We start from the raw sequence: 22,752 nt of genomic DNA, 5'->3' as shown, positions 1-22,752 counted from the left end.
AGTAATTTGTGTAGTTCATATCTATGAATATATAATAAAATATAAATATAATATTGATATATAAATAAATATTCCAGTTAGGTTTTTTTTTCTTCCTTTATAAAGAAAGAAAACTGGTAGTATAGTAAAGGTTCATTTAAAATAATAACACAAAATAAACAATAATTAAGTGTTCTAAATAATTGTGTCATATTATATTTATCATTGCAAAGGCTGGTAAAAACAACAGACAGTGTGTTTAGAAGAATGGTGCTTATCACGCCAGTACAGTTTCAGAAACATGTAGAGTCTGTATTAAAATGAATTTAATGTGATTTTGCAGCTCGTGATGGCCGTAAAACCTCACCAAGACATGTTCTGTTGGTTTTTCCTCTGTGAATATTATATAATATATATGTAATATATATACAAATTATTAAATAAGTAATTCCAAATCTTCATGGAATTTATGATTCTCTATTGAATCCAAATGCGACTCTATAAAAGCATTTAATTAAAGGGAGGCGCAATTGCAGGATAAAGTCATTAAGCCTACAGAATTATATATATACCCTCACAGACACTACACGCCATTTGTCGAGCCAAATATGCGTCCTCTCTAAATAGCAGAATTGTCAAATTTAACAATGGTCCATAGAAATAATGAATAAACAAGTTAATGTTAAAATATACACAGTGTTTAAAACCTTTTACTAAAAAGTGGTATAAATAATATATACTAATATAATATAATAATATATATATACTATTTGATAATAAAAAATAAATGGTGGCATATAAGCAATTTTACTGCTCAGACCAACTACTCTTTCACATTTCACATCTTCCTCTTTGACACAGAAACACAACGACAAGCCGGAATCGGAATGTGGTCCAAGCTCGAACATTTGCGCTCCGGATGGTAAATTCCCTGTTTAATGCGATGCAAGCATGTCATCTCAAACACTATCAGTTTTTCGGCCAGTCATGAATGTTTTTCAAAAATCGAATCGCAGGGGCCGAATGAAAACGCCTGCCTAAAATATGAGCATTAGCGGACAGCATTTTTATTTATTTAATCCTAGATCATACGTACTTGCTGCCGTGGCCTGGTTCAGGGCCCGGGCTGGAGCGCTCGAGCAGCAGGGTGCCGCTCGCTTTCCAAAAAATGTCACTCTGCCTTGTTTATCGGCCAAGAAGGAACACAAGGATTTTTTGCTCACTCAAAAGCTCGACTGCTCTACCCCGACCTTATCTCTGTCTTTGTTTCGTGTTATGTCTGAGGGACAAAACGCACTTGGCTCGAGTCTGAGAGTCGACGCACAGACGAGCGAGCAGCACAGACTCCCTGAGTTTTAGCCTTGTGCTACACACACTGGAAGTGTGGAGGAAATGCAGGTGTTACGAAACACAAGCAAATCGTTCGTCAAATTCGCGCCATACAAGGATGTTTACACTTCTTTTTTTTTATCTCATACTTGTCTCCTTGTAGAACTGTAACACCTTGTAGATATCTCAGACACCTCCACTATTCCTCACTGTGAAACATGAATTTCATGCTTGAGAGGACTTTAAAAAGTGTCAATGTTTCTTTCTCTATGGAGGGAAGAAAACAGAACACAACTAGTTGTAGTCCTTTTATGGCGCTAACTCTCCCCCTCTCACTATCCCATTCTCATTCTCTGTCTCTCTTTCTTTCCCTCCTCTACACATGTGTTTCACATGTTTACCCTGTCCAGGCTCTGTACTCAGCCCTGCTTGATTAGGGATGCAAGAAGACACATGTTTCTTGCAGGACTGTGCGAGAGTAAGAGTGCTAAGAGAAAGCTAGGTCCAAATATGACTAACGGCGAGGACACCATCCATCACTCTGTCACACACGCGCGCACACACAAACAAGCAGAAGAACTTTCTCAATAATCCAAAATGTAATGCTAAACCATCTCATTGGTGTCAGATCTTGTCCATGCCACGTTGTGTGTGTTACAGGAACATAATATGTGTAACTGAGATAAACAGGACGAACAGGATGATGCGAATAATACTAATAATTTAGGTGTAGATTTGATCAAAGGAAATATTCTGTCACCTTAAATTCAGCAGTATTACGCATCAGAAACTATGACAAGCCGGGTCTTAGATTTCGGCTTCATGCCGCAAAATAAAGAAACAAAATTGCGTTCTCTACGCATAGCTTGTCATTTAGTTCACACCTCCTTTCTTGGGCCCTTCAGAAGCAAATAGAGACATCGCAGAGTGAAAGCTAACAGAGCAAGCGGAGCGATGAGCGGTCAGACAGGTTAAAAGGCCTGCGATTAAGAGAGATAAGCTGAGAGGAGGCATATTGTGAGAGCGCAAAGGCACGGCAAGACGAAGCGCTGAAAGGAGCTCTGCATGGGGCGTGAAATCTCTTTTCCGGCCCGTGCCAAAGAGCTGCATTATGCCCAAATATCCACACAGTGCGGAAAACTATTGTTCAGTTCAGCTGCGGGAGGAGAGACGCCGAGACACAGAGCACTGCGGCACTGATATGCAACCAAAAACTATATATTGTTTGCAATATTGTTAATATTATTAGCATTATTTTACGCTAAAAATAAAATGTAAAAACATTATATAAAAAAAATTCATTCTAAATTTTTCCTAAAGAAAAAAATAATTTACATATAAAATTGCAAATAATTTTCTTTCTAATTATCGAACATTTTCCAATTAAACAATTATATGGAATGCCTTCCATGCATAATCTGGACACTCAATTCAAATAGCTCAGCTAATTTTACTACCATTTACCTTTACACAATTCAATTAGCATTTGAATAGACAAAAAACATTACAATATCAAAATGTAAAAAAGCTGACAATTTTACATTTAATGAGTGAATATAAAATGTGCAAACATCCATGTGTGTGTGCAAAGTTGTGCTCAGTCTATGGCTTAAAATCCCTGCCACAATACATACTCATATTAACACACACACACACACACACACACACACACACACACACACACACAGACATAAAGACATCTAAAATCAGCCTAATTTGCTAAAAAAAAAAAAAAAAAACCTCACCTATTATTAAGGCTGGAAAAATTTTACAAATCGATAAACATTAATTAATTTAAAGTAAAAATAAAATGAACACACTTAAACTACCAAATGAATGATAATTGCATCAAATGTCGGAAGAACCTCCTAATGCATTAATATATTTGTCTGTATGTGTAGTAAACATTTAAATTAAATGTAAAAATCGTATTCAAATTTGTATTTTACTATATTCCGCTCAAAGAGTGTGTGCAGATGTGAAAGTGTGTGTACGCGTGTGTAAAGGCACCACTGACCTGGCGAGTGGACGAAGTAGGCCAGGTAGAGGTCGAGCTCTTTAACAGAGACTCCGATGTGATGTGGTTGGACACACAGGCCGTGGTTGGTGCACTGGGGCGATTTGACGAGCCTCTCGCCGTCCGTGCTCTCCAGCGGGCTGCCTTTAAACAGGATGACCATGACCAGGTCCAGCCTCCACACCTTATCGGCCTGACGGAGGCAGTCGATGCGGCGGATTTTGCCTTTCTGATCGGGGTTGGAGAGCACGCAGCACGGAGGCTTCTTACCCGTTACGGTGAGCACAAAGTCTTCACGGAATTCGGGCCGGATGTCCTTGCGCAGCTTGGCCAGCAGACGCGATGCCCACTTCTGCTTGATTTCAGGTTTCTCGCCCAGCAGCTCATCCTTCACTGCCCTCTCCTCATCCTTCGACATGCGCTTCTCGTGCTTCTTGAAGTACTTGCGCTTGCGCGCCTGTAGGTTGAACCAGGTGTAGGAGAAGGCACGCACATGTGGTAGTAGCGCCTCGATAAATGGATGGAATTCATCCTGCAGATGACAAGACGGAAAAACAATCAATTCAAAATGCAAAGCTTTATTAGAAAAAGAGGAAAGGTTTTTTATATATTATTATTATTATTATTATTATTATTATTATTATTATAGTATTAAGAAAAAAACGTATATAAGGTTAATATAAAAATGAGAAATTCTCACAATCACTCTTAAAGTTAATACATTAAAAATAAAGCTTATAAATTGTAAAATAAATTGTAAAATGAAAGATAAATAACAGTCAAACAAAATGCAATAATTTGATCAATTATAATGCAAATTATGGCGACTTAAAAATAATTGAGCTATTTCTGAAGCACAGATAGAATATAGAATGCCCAAAATTTGGTTACTTAGTGCAGGTAGCCATCATTAGTCAGAACAGGCCAATACAAGTGCTGATTCCAGCAACAACAGAAGCTCCATTCACATCCCCAATAATACCTTCAGCATACAGCGCTCAGTGACAAAGCTCAAGCCGCGCCACGGTGCCAGCATACCAGGGCCACCGTGCCCCAACCCCTCAGCGCCAACCCTCGCCACCATGAGCCCACGGTTCAACTGCACCGCTTCAACACCTGCCATCACAACCTCTCTGAGCCGCAAGCATGCAGCAAAAATCCACACATGTTCACATAACCAGCAAACTCACAATGCAGCAAGAGGTACAAAGAGAAAGCCGGGTAGTTACCATGTTGCACTCTCATTATAGGTTTGGCACGCTGCTCAGATTGGGGAGGGGAAAAAACCCAAAAAGAATCAGCCTGCACCGGTTTCTTCACTGCGTGCTCGCCGCCGAGGCTACCACTGGTTTGGCAGAGTCCAAAAAATTTTGGCGGAAGTTAAAAAACTAGCAGAAGACGGAAGACACTCCACTTGCTACTGAATGAAGGAGAAAAAATTTGTTTTGAAGATTAAAAATGTAAAAACAATGTTACAAACAATTTCAAGATGTCCGCAGGATAATAGACAAGCTGACTCCTGCTGAAATATTTCCTAGTCAAATCATGAAAACTGAAATTTTATTTTCTTTTTAAATTAAGATGGAGTTAAAAAAATATGCAGGTAGTATTGCACAAAAAAAAGGAGTACAACAACTGGAAAAGTCATGCTCAAAATAAACGCTCCGTTCACAAGTTCGAATATGAAAAAAAAAAAAAAAAAAACCTAGACCAAAAAAAAATCCTTGGCAAGGCGTAATTGGTGATGGTGTTTGCTTAGATCTTTTAGTCCAGCAGAACACACAAAAAAAGAATCACACATATACACACACACGCACGCACACACACATACGCTCAATCCCTCACACATACGTACACACTCCTGCAAAGAAGAAGGGGGGAGCTGGCAAGAGCAAAGCGCAGAATATGGGGAGGAAAAAAAAGAGAGGCGCATCAATGTTGGACGAGCTCATACGACCGCTGGCAAACCCAAGTGCTGCTTCTTTTTTTTCCTTCTCTTTCTCTCCAACACTCTCACTCGATCACTCTCTCTCTCTCTCTCTCTCTCTCGCTCTCTCTCTCTTTCTCGTCCTATACGTGTTCTTTCCCTAACCATTGCCTGAGTCTTTGCCAACATGAGTAGGGCCCACCTATTTGGCAGCGAGATGTCTGTAGCCCAGCCAATGCGTTCGCTTCAGGAGTTGAAAGGGAGGGAAAAAGAGAAGAGGGCAGAGAGAGCGAGAGAGAGCGAGTGAGAAAGAGACAGAGGGAGGGAGGAAAAGAGCGAGCGAGAGTGTGCAGTCCAGTCTGATGGCACACAATCTGTCAATCTGAACACTTCCTATGTGCCACTGAGGCGAAGTTCAACATATACGCCTCAGATAGCAATTCTGCCACTTTAACCGAGTTGTACTAGCTATCGTCATGTCTGGACTTAGCTTCTTCTTGCCCAATTCAAAGCCTTTTTATTTGCCGCTTGCGTAATTCCTCCTTGGCACGGAATGACGAGGGAAAGAGCGAGCGAGAGAGAGAGAGAGAGAGAGAGAGAGAGAGAGAGAGAGAGAGAGAGAGAGAGAGAGAGAGAGAGAGAGAGAGAGAGAGCACAGAGCTCCCACAAAAACCCCAACGGACCCAGCAGCCGACAGCTGCTCCTGGATTTAGCACCCCGAAACAAAGCCGTGAGAGAGCAACACGCCTCCCTGTTTCACCAAATACTGATGCGTGCATGTCCGATTAACAAACACATGCCGCTCTCACGCATCTTAGCACCGAACCCAGGGAGCTTTATTACAGAGGCTGAGGGACAGGAGGGCACACTGACTATCCGACCCACTCGCATATCCATCCGCCTGGTATTTTTAGAAGCTATGTGTCACTGCTTTCACAATGAGCAACGAAACTACAGACTATAATTAAACTGTAAAACTACTCAAACATTATAATCTAAGGGGGTGGATCTCTGTGTGATGGCACCAAAATTATATTGTTATGCGAGTAACAAATACCCTTCAATACACTACTGAGCCGATATGATTTAATACAGCACCCATATGATTTGATTCATGCCCAGTTCAATATGATTCAGTTGTCAAAACTTTTGACTTGATGCCATGATGCACACTCTCTTACACACACACACACACACACACACACCTTTCCATCAACTGTGATGCGAAACCAGATCTAGGCTTTCATAATTTTAGGCTTGCCGTTTACTGACTGTCCAACCAATAACAATCGTTTTTTATTTACACTTTTAAATACCAAACAAGTATTACATTACTATCACATTTTTTCACTTATTTTTACAACTGCTCACATCGACATCACATATATCAGGTGAGCTCAATCAAAAGGCATCCGCCATGCACCATACGCATTTTGAATTTACTCACTGAATGAAATGAGAGCAAGGACATAAACCAATGGATTTCCAACGTCAGCTTGGAAACATGCGCAGACAGAGTTGAAAAAAAAATGTATTCAGAAATTACGGTGATGTGCAACTAAGGATAAAATATATAGTCAATATCACTGTGCTCCACTTGGATATTATGATTGTTATGGGTGCTGCCAGTAGGCATTTTCTGTTTACGGATATGAACGTAACCACGGCTTAGACATGAAGTGGCAGACTATCATACACATGCAAATGGCCAATAAATCACACAGGCCATACACAGCACCAGCTGAAGAGAGCGCAGTGATAATAGTGGCTACACAAATCCACCTGTCACAACGCAAACATCCCTCTTATTTACCTTAAACCTCTTCATTACTATGATCTCTTTCGCACAGGATTCAATGTGTTAAAAACAGCACCTGCTTGAGGTCTTTTGTAAGATGCTAATTGAAGCACAACCTGAAGTGAGGAGCATTTGTTTATGAATGTCAGTTGGTTCAGATGCAGAAAAAAAAGACCATATGTAAAACAAACAGTCTGCTTTGTGTATGAAACACAGTCTTTAATGACTTCCTCTGGTGGAGCCAGAGCTTATACAGTCAATAATTGGACATGAAGAGTGTGTGCATTTGAAACGAACGTTTGTGGCTTTAGACACAGAAGCTTGTTTTTCTGGAGTGTGTATCGAACCTGTCCAAACACAGAATTTGTGTTCATATAAAAAGCTGATTATGGATGTAATGGGGAAAAACAAGTTCTATTGTTTATCAAAAAAAAACAAACATTTTTTGTTTGTTCATTATGCAATTACAAGCCATTTATTAGTACCACAGATTTCAAGGGCAATAAAAGCGTCTCAGAAACAACTTGTCCTACGTCCATGAGTAACTTCAGTCTACAGTAAACAACAGCTTACTATTTACTGTAGATTCTCACACATTATTTTCTGCTGCAGTATTTTTTCTTGGAGTCTGCGACTTGCATCCAAAAGCCTTCCAACAAAAAGGTCGAGGAAACTGTCACTCATAATTGTGGTGTAATATACAGCAGCACAATTCTGTTCATTTTACAGACCCACAAAGTATGTCCGTGGACTGATGAGAGAAAAAAAGAAACTGTAGCAAGACCGAAAAAAAAACCAGCTGTAGTTCAGTGACTGTAGGTTTCAAAACATGAATTAATTCAGCTTCTATAGCAGACCCTCTGTTGTGGTTTATCCAATCTCATTAGATTCACAATGTAAAATTTCACAGATTTTTTGTGAGGTTTATTTACCCTCTCTGGTCAGACAATTGACTTCACGGCTTGTTAAAAGCCGGACTGAAAAGAAATTTTTCTTCATTCTCTGCCTCAAGATGAAAACAGACATGTCTCATCTGTTCAATGTCCATGCTGCTATTCATCGGTGGTGGCGTCAAGCACCATTATGAAGCTAAGCATACACTCCTCAAATTAATATTAATAGCCATAAACTAATTAGTAATTGTTAAACATTAAAAGGTGACTGCTATTCATTCATGTTTTGTTGCTGATATCGACCTTTGCAGGGAGCTGCATTCATGTAACTAAATGTTTGCAGATTGTAATTGAATACCTTGATTGATTAGGTCACTGAGAAAAACTAATTAGATGACATTCCTGAAAAAAAAATGCAAGCTTAACATTTACTAGGATGTAAAAGTAAAGAAGAGAACATGATTATAGCAACATTTAAAGTGGAGAATTCGCAGTACATGTTTTTGTTTCCTATTTTCAATCTGAAATAGCCAGGATAATGCACACTTTGCGAGTAGCCAAATCGAAAATCCGTCTCTAATCGAAAAAAACAAATTCGGGCCAATTGATTGCTACAAAAAAAACCTAAAATAAAATCATGAAATGTTTCAAAATTGTCAACACATAACATCAAGCGATCATATCTGTTATCTACACGTCAAGTGTCAAGTCTGGTCCGTCAGCTTGGCCGACGAGGATGAAGACCTCGAGTCCTCTGCCAACTCAATTAAACAGGCCGAGTGTGTGCATGTGTGTTTTGTGTGTGTGTGTGTATTTTCCTTCTTACCCTGCACTTACAATATTAATGCTTAAAAAAGAGACACCATCTCGCAAGTGTCTGCCAGCTTCCGCATGGAAATGAACGAGCTGGAAACTCGGCTTGGCATTCAACGCTGACCGAGCATTTGTGTTATTTTGTCGCCGTTGGTCAAAATCCGGTTCCAATTAATAAGAACAGAAATACACCCAAACACCTACAAATAAATGCAGCTAAATTACAACTTGGCCGGGAAAAAAAAAACGTGTTTAGCTCTCAAGCATGAATACTGAATAATGGAAGTGTGTAATTTCACAGCCTGCAAAAAAAAATAAAAAAAATCTCTCATGTGGCCAAACTCATTAGCTAATATATTTTCCTGGCATAAAATGTTTAAAATCCATATGCACCGAGAAAAATGGAAAGAGATAAGCCATGTAATAATCTCTCTTTATCCCATATTACTGATAAAGTGAATGTAATCTCTATCATTCAATATTTAAATGTCATGGGATTTATCCAAATATTATTACTGAATAGCCACAGTTGAGAAATTGTAACTATTTGTCAATGCATTTTATAAAGATCAAATTACAATGAATTTCTGAGTTTCTCTGTTTAAATGCCTGAAGTGTGTAACAAAGAAATAAAAATCATAATTCTAAAATGTACATTTAATTTTTTTAATCACAATGAAATCAAATGACATAATAAAGGGCAAATAAACAATAGGTCATTTGTCATCTCTATCACCTGTTTTACAATGGCTGCTCATGCAAAAACACTCAGGCTGTACATTTGCATGAGCAGCCACATAACTTTACCGGGATTATCAAGAGTGTGCTACAATGCAGATCGAAATTTGTTTAACCCTGAGACAAATAGAACTGTGTCTTTACATGCCACAACAGAATGAACGTAATGACCCTAACCTTACAGCTGCAAAACACTCCCATATTTATATATATACAGTATATGTGAGTGAGACAGAGAAAGCGTAATAGAGATGTTTATATATATTTGTATGTATATGTATATATATATATATATATATATATATATATATATATATATATATATACACACACACACACACACACACACACACACACACACACACACACACACACACACATATATATATATATATATATATATATATATATATATAAAACTACATAAGGCAAATGCATGCTACTGATGAGAAGCCGCTCTATTTTACAGGAGGCTGAAACAGCTTTGTTCTCTTGCTTTGTCCCGATTCTCGGTGCGGAGGCCTAAACACAGTTCAGAGGACCGAGCCAAGAACTAAATTAACTCTTTATACAAACCCAGAGTAGCCTGTCTGGTTGACAGGGTTTAACTGTGATATACTAAGAAGGCCAGAAATCTGTAAAAGGTTATCATGTTCACTCTGCAAGCAGCTTAGAAAATATACAAGCTAAGTAGATAGTGATGTAAAATGAAAGGTTGTTCTAAATCTATTTCGACAAAAAAAGAAAAAAAATCTTGTAAAGAGCTTTTTGGAGTAGCGTTTGGAAAAGCCTCACCAGTCTGATCTTTATGTGCACATTAAAGCCTAACCATAATGTGCACATTAAGGTACGATTCATAGCGCTCGACTAGATTGTTTCTTAATTTCGTTTTCTGCCAAAAAAAAAAAGTTGCACTATTTAAGGAAACCTTTGCATGATCGTCCTGTTTGTAGTGAAAAAAACAAAATCAAGAAATACCAAGTCGTATGTTTGTATAGTGAGACTTTGCTGTATCCCCGTACTCATATTCTAAAACGGTCAAAAAGCTTATTGGCAAATCCACTGAGTTTTAGAATCCGGATCCATAATTAGTCATAGATCTATAGATTTATCACAGTATTCCTTGACTTTAGGCTACGTAGCTCATTAAAGCAACACAGTGTGCATTTGGCATAAGTTGTGCTGGATTATTCATATGTCCTATATTAAAATTCAAACAGGCTTTATCAAAATGCATAATTAGGCTGGTTCAACTCTGCATCCTCATTTGATTGCCCTTTTTTTATTTCCTGAAACAGGGCTATTTGATTGCATATTGTTGCGTGTTCAGGTCAAAGTTATTTGCATTTGAGCATCATTTCATCAGAATCAATTACACGGATTTAATTTACTAAATGCTGAAAGTGTTAGATTTGCTCACACTGGAAAGGATCTGTCTCTTTGGGGAAAAACCTCTGCATTTGGAAAGGCCGCTTGGCTTTGGATCCCCTTGAGGGATTAAAGATTTCAAGAGCGCTTCACTCTTCCCGCTTTTGACGGGAATGCACATCGCATTAATATCATGAAAACCATTTATCAAAAAGACGACAAAGCTCCAACGCTAACTAAAGCGACGTGCAAAAGAAAACCTGAAAGCAGGCTGGTTCTCATCATAAAGCAAACACTTCACGAAAAAGAAAAAAATTGTAAATGTTTTCCACATTTCCACAATGCTTTTTTTTTTTTTACACAAAGTCTGTGCGCCCCAAGTAAGGACTATAAAACCGCAGTGCGTTCATTTACTGCATTTCAAATGAACTCAATAATGTCTATTTTGTCAAAAGGGTGAGCTAATGACAAAGCACAAAGCAATAAATTTTGGTTTAAATAACTTGCATCCATACATATAAGGCAGGATAATTAGATACAGATCAGCACTCCACCCAAACCCAAGAGACTTGGGAGGTTTGTTAATGGAAAAGCTGTTGGAGCAAAACTGAAATTTGTCCTGCTGGAAGGCCTTCGAAGATTATTGCAAAAAATATTGGCAGAACTAAAATTCACTGGCTTGGGAGAAAGAATGTACGCACCCGTATTTATGAAGCACATCATTAAAAATGACAACACAGAAGCTGTGCTGCATGTGAATTTATTAATGTGGACTGATGGAGTCACACTGTTTCCAGCTGAAAGAAAGAAAGAAAGAAAGAAAGAAAGAAAGAAAGAAAGAAAGAAAGAAAGAAAGAAAGAAAGAAAGAAAGAAAGAAAGAAAGAAAGAAAGAAAGAAAGAAAGAAAGAAAGAAAAAAGAAAGCTGGCTGTTGAAAATGGCAGAATGTATGAAATGTGTGTGTGTGCTTATAATCTGATTGAGATGTATATTTTAGTGTATAATACCTGCTCAGCTTTTATCTCTGACCTGTCTGTGGTTTTCCCACATCGCTGCATGGGCCAATTTGGGTTCAGGGTGACCTGCTGTGTGTCCCTGACTGTGACCCTGACCTCCTCCTGAGAGGACGGATTCTCACTTTGCTCTCTGACCTCACAATCACACAGAGAGGGAATGTGCCAGAAAAAAAAATAAGTGAAAATGTAAACACGAACAGCATTTTTTCCCGAAAAAAGCAAAACATATATGTCCAAAAAAAAGAAAAGAATGCCAGCCCAGTAGGTGGCGATGGCACTAGATTATAGTAACGCGTTAACGCAAATAAATTTTAACCTCGCTAATGCATGATTAATGCAGCGTGCATTTCATTTTTAATAAAAAAATATCCATAAATAAATATAAAAGAGGCAAAACCTTCAACGCAGCACATTTATTAACAACATCCTTCCTTTACAATTTCTTTAAAATATGTGATAAACTCCACTGAAAAATTTTTTTTAAACACTAAACATTTGTTTTACTGATGCGCCAAGTCTCAAATCAGGCACCGAAATCCACCATGATGCACACATCCGTGTGTGGAAACATAGCATTTTAATAATCTAATCAACATGGGCATGGACAAATATGTATGATCTCAACATAGAGCATGAAAATGGTTTCACTAATAATAAGCATTTGCATAAAGCATACATATTTGTCCATGCCTATGTTGATTAGATTATTAAAAGGTTTAAGGTACATTAAGAACAGATAAAAATGTGTGATTAAGTGTGCAATTAACCATGAGTTACTTCATGACAATCATGCGATTAATCTCAATTAAATATTTAAATTTATATATATATATATATATATATATATATATATATATATATATATATATATATATATATATATATATATAGTTTTAAAGAGAGTTTTAAAGTTTCCTCACTTTGAAGAGTTAAAAAAAATATCTGTAAACTGTGGTTAGGGCCTGATTGTTTTCCAAGTAAAAGCCAAAAATAGTGAGACAGCAGACTGAGAGAAGGGTGTGTGCACAAGAGTCATGTGCTAGCTCATGGTGGCATGGGGATGCCAGCCCAGACATGTCAGCGTGCCAGCACGGAGAACACTTTACTACAAAAAGACAGCAGAGCAAAGCCACGCACGGTCATTCCCTCTGTGTCAGAGTGTTTGTCACACTGAAGCACGCTTCTGTCCACACACGTTTTCACACTCGGAATAAAGAAATTGTGTGTGATTAAACTTATGTCAGGGTGTTAGCCAAGGAGCAGGTGTGTCAATGTGTGTGTGTGTGTGTGTGTGTGTGTGTGTGTGTGTGTGTGTGTGTGTGTGTGTGTAACAGGTAATAGACATGTCTGCACGTCCTTGGTTTCTTCAGCAATCTGTTTTGGTTTCTCCAAAGACACACTCAAATAACTCATAAAGCTCACTGAAAGATAGTGTCGAGGTGGACACACTCATGCAGCAGTCATGTTTCACAAACATCTCAACCATCAAATTACTCATTCCTTTATCTGCTTTAGTGGACTCCAGTGCATCCTTTCTCCCACACCTGCACGGACGTGATAGTCTCACTTTCCGTCTTATCGGCACGTCTATCGCAGCACAGTCTTTTCCTTTGTAGGGAAAACAATCTGTCCAAGTATCAGTTTAACTCCAAATACCTGAGTGTCAGTCAGTGCAGGATAATCTGGGTATTGAATGAAAACAAACTATTTCTCATATCTATCTCACTATCTATGCCCAATGTAGATTTTCTATTACATCGGTCTTTAGTGTCACTGGAGGGACTGTAATAACAACAAATAATAAACACACCATAAAAACTGCTCATTCTACTGAAAATGCTAGTTAAGTACCTTGTCTTCTTGCTTCTGTATTAAAGTAAATCAATCTACTCATAACCCTTGCACCAGCCCATTATTTAAGACCACACAAGGAATAATAAAGAACAACCCAGAACTTCACCGCAGACAAAAAAAATAAATAAAAAAATCACACACACGCACTGATCACAGTCCAGGCAGTGATGCGAAAAGATCTTTGAAGCGGTGCTTGGCGTGGTTTGTAATTATCCCAGTTTACAAATCGGCGCGTTACTATGTGTGAAATATCTGCAAGCAATTTGTGGCCGTGGAGGGAGCGAAGGCGCAGCGTGGCATCGCGCTGCATCCCAACGGGCATGTACAGCACTTTCCAATCCCACTGCCACCACCACATTATCGGGGACCCCGTTTATAAGATTCCCCTAACATCATCCAAAGCACTTTAAAAAGCATTTTAAGGGAGGGTCTATTTACTGCAGCTACAGTGTGTGAACAATTACCATGAACAATCTTTTTCAACACGTTGTGCTGAGAAAATAAATTAAAAAGAACAAACAACAGCAACTGACCCCAAAAACACTGTTTATTTTTTACTATAGAGAAACATGCTGAAATCTGTCACTAGTTATCACACAAAAAGAATCAAATATTCCTTTAACATGTTCTTTGTATTGGTGTTTCTATTTGTATTTGCCATAGAAATAGCACAAGTCTAGACAAACAATTTCCAGGTACTTCGACGCATATTGTTTCACGGACAACCATCCATGCACTTATGCCATGTCCTGATATACTGTATACTGTGACTACGGCCAAAATGTAGATGCTTAACAGACTCGTGTCTGGTAAACCAATACCCTTACATATATGCTATACCATAGGGTACAGCATAGATAACACACACATGGCAGCTTTTTCATTTTAATGAACAGAAGGTGAGAAAACGTGGCAGTGAAATGTAAACCTACAGCTACATAAAAATCCACAGTGTCATTTTACTGTCATTAACCTTTTAAAGTACGTGTGCGTTTATATGAAATACAGTTTATTGCTTTATATAAAAACACAGAAGATCTGTCAGTTATTACAGATAAAATCAGAGAATTACAGGTTTAAGAAAATATGTAATTGGATATGTATAAAAATAGATCTTATTTTCCATGTCTTTTCCAACCCTAATACACACACCTGTATTTAACAGAATTTGTTTAAAAATAAATTAATAAAAAAATAAAAAAAACAATTCATGAACCATGATGAGTAACAGATCACAATTATATGGGCAAAGAAATGATCAAAATCTCCCATGTCAGATTCACTGGCTGTTTATTATTCCTCTTCTGGTCGAGTTGCTTTGATGTGCTGATAGCATTGTTATTGTAGCATTATCTGAAATCTCGAGCCTACTTAACTTGGGTCTGATTTCAACATACCACAAAGTTATCTGCATGGGCCGATGCGCGCGGCTGGCACCACTCTGATTTTCGTGTTCATTGAGATTCAAGCCGAGGCTTAGCATTGTCAGGCCTATAGAGAACGCTGGTGAGGAGAGAAAACCTTTGAAAACGCAATTAGCTCAGCATGTCGGCACAAATCGTGGGTTTTTATTCACGCATGAACATGCTACTTTGACATGCCTGGAAAAAAAATGCTTCAAAAACGCAACACTTTGAATGCATACAAAAGGGGTCTTTGTTATGAATGCTGGATTCATATAAAGTAAAAAAAAAAAAAAAAAAAAGAAGACGCCATGCTGGTTTGGGGGAACAAACAAAGTATCACATCAAACAAATAGACTAGGCTTCTATGACACTGACCACCAGTGTTCCTTTCAGTCGGCCGAGCTCTGACATCATCAGACTCTTCCATGCTTACAGCACTTTGGCTTTGAATGGACAAAGGGCAGTCCACATCGTGTATAAACTGCTCCTAGACCTACCAACCTTAACCAGTCATGCCTTGGATTTTGCTCTGCCCCCACTATCATCACTGGCATCGAATAATGTGCGCTTCACGTGAGGTGTAATGTAGTAGCACGGCCAGGCTGTAACTGAGGGAGCAAATGTGAGCTCCAGTTTGAGTATACAATATCAGTCTGTAAACCTCTCTGAATATCTGAAGAAAGGTGGAAAGGAACAGAAATGTAGGCAGCAAGAATGTGTGAAGAGGATTCAAGCTTTAGGGTTAAAGCTGACTATCCTGGACGAGTTAAGCAGATACAAAGAGGAAATGGAGAAAAGAAAAATTATTCAAAATATTTTTTAAATGCACTCGTGAACGACTTGCATGTGGCCGCGTGCTGAACAAGAAAAGTAACGGAGCAAATTAGAGCATTGAAAAGAGTAGAACATACATTTCCCTTTTTAAGCATAAATAAGCTGTTCTTTGGTCCTTATGTAGGAAAACAAATGGGCTTTTCTAATTATTATTTCGATTATTTTTTTAAGTATTTCTACAACAATTTCTCAGCAATCTCCTCTCCTGGAGTCTACATATCTAATGGCCCAATCCCTTGCTCCCCATAGGGTCATTTCACAAACAGTACTTGAGCTAATAGAGTAATGGAATTACATTTTCCCCAAGGTGAAATGGCAATGTTGAGTTAAATATTAAGAACAGTAGTGAAACAGGATGCAGTATACAGATTCAGATAGCGAATGGCGATCATTGGGTTGATTTTAAAGTGTTAACATGTCCCAGCCTTAAACCTCAAAAGCATCCTCATTCATTTTTCTTTTTTAAACTAACCATACGAATTGATACAAATGTCAGAAAAGTGTGAGACCCCGCTGATTGCATGACAACAGTGTCGTAGTGCTAAACTCTAAACTCTCGGACCACGCAGGTTCACACAAATAGGGCATTTGCCGAAAGCTGAATACTCTGCAATCAAAGAAATAAAGGGGCAATCTAGCACACAAACAAGAGATTTCCCCATCGCCGGTGCCAACGCAGCCGGGCCCTCCTCCCGCAGAACAAGGGAAGTACTATTGACTAAATCCCCCCTCCTCCTCCTCGCTGCTTCTCTGTCATTCTCTTGCTCTACTATTTTTCTCTCTTCTGTCGGCCCCCTCTGCCAGTCTGTGAGGCGCAGTGCCAACCTTTTCCACCGCTGGGCACTCTGCCCTGCCCTTTATGCAAATGCTTTAGCGCCAGCCCTAAACTCACAACCATGCCCGTCTCCTCCTCTCTTTTGCGATTTCTTTCTCTTGTTCTTCTTGCACCCTTTCATTGTCACTCTTCATCACCATCCCCAAGCACTCACCACCATTACTGATCCTCTTTATTCTCACGCACGCTCTCTTGCTTTTCTTAGTCACTCTTCTTCTTGTCTTTCATTCTCTCTTTTCATTCACTACATTGTCATGTCCCGTTAAAAACCCTTAGATACCAGGCTGTCCGGTCTGCGGATGTCTTTGCCTTTGATAGGGTGTCATTAAGAAGCAAAGAAAGAGAGACAAATTTAAAGAGTCTACAGGTGTGTCCAGACTTGGCCTTGGTAGCAGAGAAAGAGCGAGATGGAGAGTGACCCGAAAATCCATCTATGCACGTACAGAGGTCAGGATCAACTCTTCGGAGGAAAGTCTTGGAGACATATAAAGATCTATTACTACTTATTTGAATAAATTCTTTTTATTTTCATTCTTTTGGCAGTTAATTCTGCTTTCTAAGTGTTTCTCTAGAAGAAATAAAATCTATCTTTCAATAGAAAATGAGTATTTTAAGCTTGAAACCAGGAAATATGTCTTTAGATAGGTTTAACAATATTACATCTTTCATATAATAATGTCTTAATAAGAAATAGTTCGGTAACAGTTCCCTTATTTAGGATATCCTCATTTGAGACGAAGGACTAATGTTGAATAAATAAGCTCAAAAGCTCATAAATATTAAGAGAGACTAAGCTAATTATTATTATTATTGAAAAGACAACTTATTCACAATATATTAAAATGCAAGTCATTTTAGGTTGTTTTCCCCATTAACTGATGTTGGCTTAACACCAACACTGTCCTTTCCTGTTAGAATTCTACTTAATAAAGCAATCCAAAATTGAAATACAGTTTATTCGAGTAGAGCTTTTAACTTAAGCATGTATCTTATAAGGTTTCACAGGATGCAAAGAGATATTCCTGCTCAATGCTATAATATTTAATAGGATTTGACGTGCATAGTCCTCTTGTACACCCTTTTCCTAACTGTAAATATGACTGCCCACATCCCTTTCCCCTCTTCCTGAACAAACTTCCTCGTGTTGAATTAATAAAGATGCTGCGACCTCCCAGCACCAGGAAACCAGAGAGCTGACGACAGACAGCAGCAGGAGGGGTAAACAAAAACATGGCAACAGCCAATCCGGGGTCTGAACTGTCCCCATGGCGATACTTAGACACCCGTAGCCAGTGGGGACACAGCATGCGAATGAGATGGCTTGGAACTGAAAGACTTCACTGGCTGGAGGAAAGCACAGAGACACGCCTCGTTGTCAACAGGGCCCAATTTGGCAATTGGAGGCCCCCAAAAGCATTAGCAGGGGAGGGGGGTATTCATTTTACACTAAAATTTAATAAATGGAAAAGCACACAGAATTAAATCTGCAAATGTCACAAACACGCTGTACTTCAACCTGCCGTTCCAAGCAGGTGCTTCTCTCTCTCTGTCTTGATACCTGTCTATCTCTCTCTCTCTCTCTCTCTCTCTCTAATTAATTAATTTAAAAAAATCTTTATTGCTATTAATCAAATAATGTCATGAGTTAACTTTTGATTAATTGCAACTTAATAGAACATTTGTATCTGTTCTAAGCCTTAAACTAATACTGTTCAAGTTTTGAATACTCTAATCAACATGGGGAGGGACAAATACAGATGCTTTATGCAAATGTATGTTTATTATTAGTGAATTAATTCGAATGTTTTAAATTACGTAAATCGTCTGGACACCAAACTGAACTTTTGCTATGTTTCCACACGGACGTTTTCAATTGCCGGATGTGTGCATCATGACGGATTTTGGTGCTTGAGTATTTTTTTTGACTTTTCTTGAGTCAAGAAAGAATGTCGTCAATAAATGTGTGTTGTGTTGAAGGTTTAAATTTTACCTCTTTTATATCTATTTACATTCTTAATAAAAATGCTCAAACAAAACTAGTGGCGTTAGAAGTAATTTGCGTTACCGCGTTATTAAAGCGTTACTTTTGACAGACCTTATATATCTATATCTATATCTATATCTATATCTATATATATATATATATATATATATATATATATATTTTTTTTTTTTTTTTTTTTTTTACTTTAACAGGAACATCCGTAACCCTGCTTATTCATGCAATTATCTGTATCCAATTAGCCAATCATCTGACAGCACTGATTGTTGGTGCCAGATGAGCTGCTTTGAGTACTACAGAAACTGTTGCTCTCCAGAGAGTTCCACACACACAAGTCCACAGTTTACAAAGAACAGTGCGCGGAGCATGATCTGGCTGGGTCAAGGCTACTGTAACTCAAATAACAACTCTTTATAACTATGGTGAGCAGAAAGGAATCCCACACAGCACAACACATTATAAAAGGATAGGCTATGACAGCAGAAGACCATATTGTGTTCCACTGCTGCCAATAGGGACGGGTTCACTGAAAAACCAAGACAATGTATACATTTTTTTTGTATACATACATTCTGCACACTTGTATGTTCATCCAGTTCTATGACATGAAGCACAGGTTTGGGGGGTAACATTGCAGAAAGAAAATGAATAAAGTCTTTTACGTTAAGCTCTCAGAACAGGATTTTTAACTGTGGGATTTACTAAGAGAGTCTGTCTCTCTCTCTCTCTCTCTCTCTCTCTCTCTCTCGCTCTGGAGAGACGTAATTGGGTTATAGAGCACAACCACATCATTGTTTTAACAGTGGAGGGATTGTACCAGTCAAAGTCCCACTAGCGACATGCCTCACAACAAATGTATTTTAAGGCAGGAGGCATCTCTTTTTTCTGGACTTGACCACTGCTTCTTAAATCGGCTAAGGGAGAGAGAACTGAGGGCAGGCCGAGATTCTCAGTTGTCCCGCAATATCTACATTGACTGATCTTGGCACAATGCGTGTCTCTTAACTGGTGTACTATGGCTATGATACATTGACATTCCTCACAGTCTTGAGGGAATATAATACGCCTGTATCGGCTGTTTTAATCAGATGCTGCTCCCAGGGCAAAGAAAGAGGAGAGTAGAAATAGCTTTGTAGAAAAAAAAAATCTCTTTTGCGGATAGATCGCCTTAAAAAATATGAATGTAAAAAAAAAGGCAATCGTTGAATAAAAAGGATCTGTTTTAACAACACAGCAGCTCAGATGAAGAATATGCTTTTACTACAAATTTTTAAAAGGATAAACTGAATAAAGAACGCAGTCCTGTCTCTTAACATTACTTTAGGCAGGGTTTGAGAAGGCAAGATTTTAAAGCTACACTTGCTCTCCTGGTTGAGGTTTGAAAGTGGCTCTATAAAAGCCCACTTGTTCCTGTGCTGTGTGCGTTTTCCCAGCTCACATATGTCTCCTATTCGAGGCATATTCATCTGGCACGTTAGGCCCTCTGCAGCTGGACTGCATAGTGCGAGACAGAAGTGGAGAAAAACAGCACGAGGCCTTAAAAACTGAGTGTAAGGTAAGAGAGAGAGACGCAAAGTCTTACGATCCAACTAATAACAAATCTGCATAAACGATTCCGTGGCCCTATTTAATCACCGACGGCTGCAGTCTCATCTGCTCAATGAGCTGTAAGAAATCCACTCTGTCTTGAAATTTGCTGTCAGGACCAAAGTGGGAGAGCCTGGAGGAGTCTTAAATTAGCATTACTGTCCTGGCATGTAAACCTAAGGACAAACACACACCCAGCTGCTTCCTGTAGCCACGTAATCTGCGCTTTACAGAGCACAAGGCAATACAGAGGATGTGACTTTAACTTCAATGTGAATCATGTACAATTTTTTTTATGTCAATTTATTCTAACAAAAAACTAAACAAATGTACAATGACTTCGAGACTCAGTGACCTCTGCTGGTGTATATCCTACTTACTGAATTTGGGCTTGATTTGGGAAAAATAATTGGTCTGCTCCTTATTTAGACATTTTTGCAAAGTATATATGTCACTCTGCATTAATATGGTGTATGTCTAGGTTTTGCAAAACCATTCTTTGGAAAACACACAAAAAAAAACCTCTGGACAGTACAACAATACAACTAAATGGTACAATTTTTTGTCTCTGACATTTCAAACTAAAATGGGTAATGGGGTCTCGAAATTCATTCATCTCAGTAGTCACAGTATCCTGGTCTGAGCTGTGGTTGGCTCAATCCCATGCACACATACACACACATTCACACCTAGGGGTAATTTAGAGTTCCTAGTCCACCTACTGGCAGAACCCAGAGAACATAAGAAGAATATATAACACCAGAACTCAGAACTAACCTGAAAAGTTCATTACATGTATGTAAGGTTGTCAGCGATATGGGGTGGCAGTTTGAACGCTCTATAACTAAGCTACACTAAGGAGTATTGAAATGGGGTTTCTGATCAATATTAGGTTTTGTTTTCATCCACTTCATTTTTGTACTCCTTTATTAAAGATGCTAATCCCCTTAAGATATGTCATAAAGAACGTGAAACCTGTATGGTGTAAGTTTGCATCAAGGCTGTGCCTTCTCTGATTAAGGTTCATTGTAATAGATTAAACATATTAAAAATACATTTAGAAGAATTGTAAAAATTTGTCATAAACCTCTGACTCAAATAATCAGTAAAATGTTACTGGGTTTCCAAAATTTGCACAGATTTTGTATGTATATCTGAAAATACAGAAATATCAAGCCAAATAATTACTTTGTAAATCTCATTTCTTTTGTAATTACACTTGCAGTGAGATGAAAATATAAATAAACGGTTGTATCGTCGCTTGGTAGGGCAAAACGTTATCCTTGACGTGTGGGGAAAACATTTTTTTGGATGTTTTTGGAGAATTTTGAGTGTGACCGAGGCACAATCTGGTTCAACAGTGGCCAGAATCATTTTTGTGCATGCGTGAGATTATGTGTAAATCAATAAAATCTTACCAGCTCAATAGCTGGTGGTACATTTATTACATAGCAAATGCTTACCAACCAAATCCAAGTGGAGCTTGAACTTATTCAGTTGGCTTGCTAATACATTTATGATTTATAATCGGGATCAGTCCCCTAACCTAATCATTTATATACACACATACACACGTATAAAATCTGTGGAAAACATGTCTGTCAGCTTTTAGTATAGAAAAAGTATTAATTAAAGAAAAATATGTGCATCTCTGTTTATTTTATTGCATACAAATGAAGAAAATGCAGAAGAATGAAAATGCTAGTCTGAGCTGCTGAACTATTGAACAGTAAGAGACAGAAAGCGATCTCTGCCCTGCAATGTGTCACACTACACTGGATCTGTCTAGAAAAAGCCTACAGCCTGTGGCCTGAAACCATAGCCAGCAAACACTCACAGGAATCTCTCTCCCTCACACACACACACACACACACACTCCCTTGTTCTCTCTCTCCCTCTCTCGCTGTCTCTCTCTCTCTCTCTCTCTCTCTCACTCTCTGTTTGCTCACAGCTGCAGAGTCTCCCCTAGGTTCATGTTAGGTAAAGATATGCTATATTATGCAACAGAGTATAGATTTCCACTGCTGGCTCTGGACCAACTTCCTGCTTGCACAAAGAAAGAAAGAAAGACTACGGATGAGAAAAGGGGTCATGCTTTTCTCTCAATAATGTAGGAATAGCATGCTTTTTCGTCGGCTATGTAAACCAGGCCATAACACCAGAAATTACCTGGACAACTCTTAACCTGTGTTGAATTTTTTTTTTAAAACCTGTTTAACATTTACAATGGCTGGCAGAATGCACGTGTCAGCTTGTGTTTAGCTCCTAAACTGTCTGACACACCAAACACTCATTCTTTTTTCCTCTCTCGCTCTCTGCGGCTCTCACTGGATATCTGGATAAACACTTTAGAGTGA

The 22,752-nt window shown here is 38.6% G+C and overlaps 1 protein-coding gene across 15 annotated transcripts in view; it reads right to left on the bottom strand.

Moving 5' to 3' along the window:
• The window catches only part of nfixb (nuclear factor I/Xb), a 132,436-nt gene that overhangs the window by 87,426 nt on the left and 22,258 nt on the right, over positions 1 to 22,752 (bottom strand). For 9 of the 15 annotated variants that reach the window (XM_046866706.1, XM_046866717.1, XM_046866715.1 and 6 more), the window contains exons 1-2: positions 4,308 to 4,478; positions 3,326 to 3,857 (exon numbers count right to left, since the gene is read on the bottom strand). In XM_046866706.1, coding sequence (XP_046722662.1) covers positions 3,326 to 3,857; positions 4,308 to 4,448 — 673 coding nt within the window. In that variant the 5' untranslated portion in view covers positions 4,449 to 4,478. Of the gene's footprint in view, positions 1 to 3,325; positions 3,858 to 4,307; positions 4,479 to 22,752 lie in introns of those variants that run through there. The other 6 variants (XM_046866709.1, XM_046866707.1, XM_046866716.1 and 3 more) reach the window with 1 other exon arrangement.

Source organism: Silurus meridionalis, chromosome 14 (assembly GCF_014805685.1).
Source record: "Silurus meridionalis isolate SWU-2019-XX chromosome 14, ASM1480568v1, whole genome shotgun sequence".
NCBI classification, from domain to species: Eukaryota; Metazoa; Chordata; class Actinopteri; order Siluriformes; family Siluridae; genus Silurus; species Silurus meridionalis.
This window is presented reverse-complemented; position numbering and strand designations above follow the sequence as displayed.